Below are 5,244 nucleotides of genomic sequence, written 5' to 3'. Positions count from 1 at the left end.
AGCGCCCTTCCAACAGAGAAGAAACAACATGCAATTAAGATTGCAGAGAAATGATTACATAGAATAAGCATACAACATAACAAAACATAGCACATAAAAGGTCAGACACGCCCGCCCGCCATCCGCCCGCCGAGCAACCCATCACAGAATGCTTAGCTGGGCTTAGCTTAGCTGGGTAGGGGTGTTTGATTGAAAATAGATAATAAAAAGTGCTGACTGGTGGAAGCATTAAGAGATATTTGTTACTATGGCAACAGCTCTACTCATTTTGCCGTCAAGCGCCGCAAGCCGCGAGTCTGTGTACTATTGCCATTGGTTGTTCGGCTTGGCGCGCCATCAGTCCCCACGAAACAGCCTGGGTACAGCTGGACGGCTGGACGTTGTATAATCGATAATGGGTGAACCGCATTTGACTGCTCCTCGCTTGTCAGTGCTGGTTTAGCGTAGCATCATTCGCAGTGGTAGCATCCATGCTGTGCCATGATACGTGAAGTGCATGTAGCAAAAGTATTGAATGGTGCATATGGTGATTATGAAAAGCTGTAACAGTTTTGACGTGATCTCTTAGATACGAAGTGACAATGGAGGAAGACAACTCTTCACCTGCCCAAAGCCGTGCGAGCATCGCGTCTTCGCTTGCTGACAATGCGTCTGAAGACAACGAGAGCCTCGATGGAAGCTCGCACGTGATGGGGTTGAGTGAAGAATCTCGTCAGTCCTATTCACATCATTCATCTGTTACCATTGAGCCTGACGAGGATGAAGATGGTAACCCTGCGCAGGATGAGCAGACCACAAATGGTTTGTCTTCCATTCCCAATATTACGGTCCCTGGAAAGGGAGATGGCATCTCTACAGCATCTCTGGCGGGCTCCCTGGCGGCACCGGAGTCCGTCGCTGACAAACCATCAGAACGCGAGGTGAGTCCAGCACTTATCGTCAACAATTTTTCTCTTTTTTTAAGGACTTATGCTGCAGGGAAACTTTGAATTCGCTCTAAAATGTTTGTGTAAGGTCATATCATACTTTGCTATGAAAGCTCATCGCTCAGCTATAAAAATAACGGGCAGCGTTGAGTAAAGTTACCGTTCATCAAAAATTCTGGCTGAAATTCCACTATGTAGTGTAAAAATCCCACTGTTGCGGGCTCTCTGGAATATAAGGAAGCAAGAAAATAAAATGCAATAAGGCTATTAAAACCGACATGTATCTCCTCTGAGTTAAGTAAGGTCAGTGTCAATCCCAAAGGCAGTTCTCGCAGTTCCAAGAACCCTCACCAAGTACATATAGATGCGCATTGAGCCAATCCGTAGCGTGGTCTCACAACTGACCTCACTTGACGTCCTTCGATGTCGCGTACTCGACAGATGGACAGCGCTCAGAGCAGGACTCAGGAGCCCGCTCTGACGGGTAACGACTGGGATCAGACGGGCGACAAGTACCTGCTGGCCAACAGTCTGCTCTCCGAGGTGGACGCACAGGTAGGCGGACCCGTTACACGCTAAATGAGGCAGTGGCGAGCCAAATAGACTCAAAGTGACCATGGTATCTATAGAGTCCTGCTATTTACAAGAGCTCGAGTATGCCAGTTTATGCTTCTGGCAATCGATCAAACCGAATAATATGGCCGTTAAGTTTCGTAATGGACACATTAATAGGCACTATGAATGTCTTTCCAGAGTAATTATTTCAAAAGTCCATCTGATCACCTATATCTGCTCTTCTAGGTGGTTTATGCCCTTCTGGACGAGTACAACCAGCAGCTCGAGGTGCTGGGAAAGATAATCGCCGCGCCTTACATCAAAGACTACGTCGATGAAAAGGAGACGTTGCGACAAAGGTAATTTGCCTCGGCACTATTACCTCGGATTATCAATCACAAAGATGAGCTCAAAGGACTCTGGTTTTAAAATGTTAGCCTAGCTGATTATTATGAATAAACTGGACGTTTACAGTCTGACGAAAGGTAGCAATTGACGCTCATACTATTCTCATTTGCCTCATTATCAACAGAATATTGGCTATTGCAAGGTCCACACCTGAATTACGGTGCGTCCGGGCGAGCGGGATCGGCCTTGTCATGCGGTACAACATACCCCGCAGGCGTTCACTACCAGCGCCATCTATGAATAGGAATATCGTCAGCCGGGCGCTGCGGAGTGCGGATCGTACTGAGTCATGCGGTGCAGCATACTCCGTAGGCGTTCACCACTTTCGCCATCTGTGGACAGGAATATCGTTATTCCGGCCGGGCCGGGCGGAATCGGCCTTGTCATGCGGTACAGCATGCCCCGCAGGCGTTCACTACTGGCGCCATCTATGGATAGGAATATCGTCAGCCGGGCGGGCGGAGTCTGCCTTGTCATGCGGTACAGCATACCCCGCAGGCGTTCACTACTGGCGCCATATTGATATATGGACAGGAATATCGTCAGGCGGGCGCTGCGAGCTGTGTATTTAGTGTAATGCCCTGCGTGACGCGGTCGTTCATGACGTGAATTCGGTCAGGTTCCGTCGGGAGGAGGATGAGCCGCTGAAAATCCGCAGCAATCGAGGTGATCACATCGTGCCGGCCAACCCCAGCCTGGTGAAGATACAACAGGACCGAGCCTACCTCAGCAAGGTAACGGGAAACACGTGACCTCATGAATACGCGAGGAAACAATGCTAGGGTATCACCGTGCGCCAGTTTGTCGTGGAATCAAATTGAACCAAGGACCCCGTTCTCAGCATTTGCAATATTACTTGATTCTGCATGGCTGCCGAGCCTTTCCGAGCTCAAGTACCTACCTACTAAACAGTACTAACATACAAATTAGATTAATTTTGGTTATACTGACATCCAAGCCGAGTTCTGGCTGGCAGCGTCGCCAATGATTCAGTTGTAAATGTTGTTCATTTAGCTGCATTTCAAAATTATTTCAAGTTTGGAAAGTTTTGACAAAAGTTAATGAGAACCTCCTCTCTCTCTCTCTCTCTCTCTCTCTCTCTCTCTCTCTCTCTCTCTCTCTCTCTCTCTCTCTCTCTCTCTCTCTCTCTCTCTCTCTCTTTCTCTCTCTCTCTCTCTCTCTCTCTCTCTCTCTCTCTCTCTCTCTCTCTCTCTCTCTCTCTCTCTCTCTTCTCCTTCCTTCCTTCCTTCCTCACGCCTTCCCCTCCCTCCCGCCGGCTGTTTTCACAGGTGCTGGACCGTCTAATGAAGGAGCTGCGCAGGGAGAACTCGTACGTTCCTCTCATTGAGGCTGTGGAAGCCGAGGGCATCCGGCGGCAGGAGTTTGTCCTGATCGAGGTGCGTCAGTTCAGTTTGGTGTCCAATGAAGATTAGCGTTGACTGCAGTTACCGGAAATGGCTAAACGCCGTTATGTTTGGTAAATTGCAGGTCTGCCCAGTGCCCAATGCCATGATTCTGTGCAGTCAGCTGAATTTAATTGATTATAAACATTTTGAATACATCAATACTTGGGCCGATCAACGCGTTACGGCCGGCTCCATTCCACTGGTTGATGGATTTCCTTCAGAGGCCATCCACATTCTCAACAGCTTTACCTTCACTGCATTTTGCTTCGCAGGAGGATGCCATTGCGAATTCGCAGCGCATTGCTGAGCTGAGAAAGGAAATCCGCCAGCTAAAGGTCTCAATGGTGGAAGAGATCAGAGACCGCGACGAGACCATTTTGGAACTAAAGGTAAGCCTGCAAACATGCATAACCGCAGTACACCAGAAGCATGCTATTAGCAGTTAACAACACTTGCACGACCTCACGTACCCTTTGACTAATGGACGTCTTATGCCGTGATCTAGGATGGCTTCCACGCACTACAAACAAGGGACATGGTCATAGCTCGATGCTTGAAAGGTCCCAGTCTCCCCCCGGTCTCCGTTCGACTCCCTGAACCGTCTCCTTTTTCACAGGACGAGCTGCAGGAGGTGCTGGCCCGGACCGGGATGGAGATGCGCTACACGCAGGCCTCCATGCAGGCGCGCCTGGTCACCTCAGACGGGCAGCTGGAGACACGACGGATGGCCAAACGACAGGAGGCCGAGCACGCCCGCGTCATGTGTGACTACGAGACGCGGGTCAACACCGAGATCGAGAGCCAGCTCAGGGACTCACTGGATGTAAGTTGGGGAGAGGTAGCTCTGTGAGCTGGTCAAAGTAGAACGGTAGTTTCGTTCCAGTGAGTTGGCGAGATGCGTTCAAAATTGAAAATAGTTACTGATGTAGGCAACATTTACAAGGCATTGCTGGATAGCTATCAAATGCCACGCAAAGTCGCGTCTGAAGGCACTGAGACATCCGACACTTGTTTCGACAGGAGCTGAACGAAACTCTGGACCAGAGGCTGACCAAATTCGATGTGGACACCGACGCCAAAGAACGCGAACTGAGCAACCTGAAATACCAGAAACAGGTGGGCTTTGCACCGTCGGATGTGACCGTACCACCGTCTACATAATGGGAGGGGTTCATTTTCAAATCCTTTTGTTTAAGCCCTTCACTTTTTGAGCAGTTTCAAACACCAATCAAAGTGTGTGTTTAACTACCGCTGCTGCAATAATGAAGAATCGTTGCGTTTTGTCCTGGTCTAAAAGCCGTCCTCTGACCGACCCTCTCGCCCCGCGCAGCAAAACTTCCAGGCTCTGTGCGAGGTGAAGGACCGGTTCGCCGAGTACGCGCGCGTCATCGAGGAGGACGACGAGGAGCTCCGAGAGGAGGAGGAGCGCCTCCAGGAGGAGGCGCGCAGGGTGCACGCCGCCACCGTCATCCAGGCCTACTGGAAGGGATACGCCGAGCGCAAAAAGTTCAAAAAGAAACTCAAAAAGGCCAAAAAGGCAGCTAAGAAGGCAAAGAAAGACGCCAAGAAGAAGAAATGAGGTGGTAGTTGCTTTCCAGGCAGGTGTTACGCACAAATACAGGATTAGGTACGTAGCGTGGCACGCAGCGAAGCCAGAAGTGTGCCTTGCGCATATATTTTACAGTAGCACTCGATTGCGAATCAAGGAAAATAAAACACTGGAAACGTTCAATAGCCTCACGTCCATTTAAGTCCTCTTACAATTCAAAGCTTCAAAAATATCACAAGGGCGCTAGCCAATGTTCGTTTCCACCGTGCGCCGGTACAATTTCCCAGACACCCTGAAACTTCCACCACGTGTTCGGAGCCCTCGCTCAGAACAATACCAATATTCCCTACCAAATCATCAGACATCCCCATTGCCGGCCAGTCCAGACACAATGGAGGCG

At 49.8% G+C, this 5,244-nt stretch overlaps 1 protein-coding gene across 1 annotated transcript; it reads left to right on the top strand.

The window, feature by feature from the left end:
- The first annotated feature begins 279 nt into the window (after window positions 1–279).
- Window positions 280–5,027, top strand: LOC122381840 (dynein regulatory complex protein 10-like). The gene is made up of 9 exons (XM_043366541.1): window positions 280–920; window positions 1,368–1,481; window positions 1,728–1,840; window positions 2,509–2,623; window positions 3,179–3,286; window positions 3,568–3,684; window positions 3,912–4,118; window positions 4,316–4,411; window positions 4,626–5,027. Exons 1-9 carry the CDS (start codon window positions 582–584, stop codon window positions 4,872–4,874), a joined length of 1,458 nt encoding a protein of 485 aa, XP_043222476.1. The 5' UTR covers window positions 280–581; the 3' UTR covers window positions 4,875–5,027.
- The last annotated feature ends 217 nt before the right edge of the window (window positions 5,028–5,244 follow it).

The sequence above is a fragment of the Amphibalanus amphitrite genome, unplaced genomic scaffold (genome assembly GCF_019059575.1).
Source record: "Amphibalanus amphitrite isolate SeventyFive unplaced genomic scaffold, NRLGWU_Aamphi_draft 000128F_arrow, whole genome shotgun sequence".
Lineage (NCBI taxonomy): Eukaryota > Metazoa > Arthropoda > Thecostraca > Balanomorpha > Balanidae > Amphibalanus > Amphibalanus amphitrite.
This window is presented reverse-complemented; position numbering and strand designations above follow the sequence as displayed.

What these genes read in the sequence shown, in the direction of transcription:
- LOC122381840 (XM_043366541.1), top strand. Translation starts at nt 582, where the DNA reads ATGGAGGAAGACAACTCTTCACCTGCCCAAAGCCGTGCGAGCATCGCG. An exon ending in ACCGAGCCTACCTCAGCAAG is followed by an intron (nt 2,624 to 3,178) that starts GTAACGGGAAAC and finishes CTGTTTTCACAG; the next exon opens with GTGCTGGACCGTCTAATGAA. An exon ending in AGACCATTTTGGAACTAAAG is followed by an intron (nt 3,685 to 3,911) that starts GTAAGCCTGCAA and finishes CCTTTTTCACAG; the next exon opens with GACGAGCTGCAGGAGGTGCT.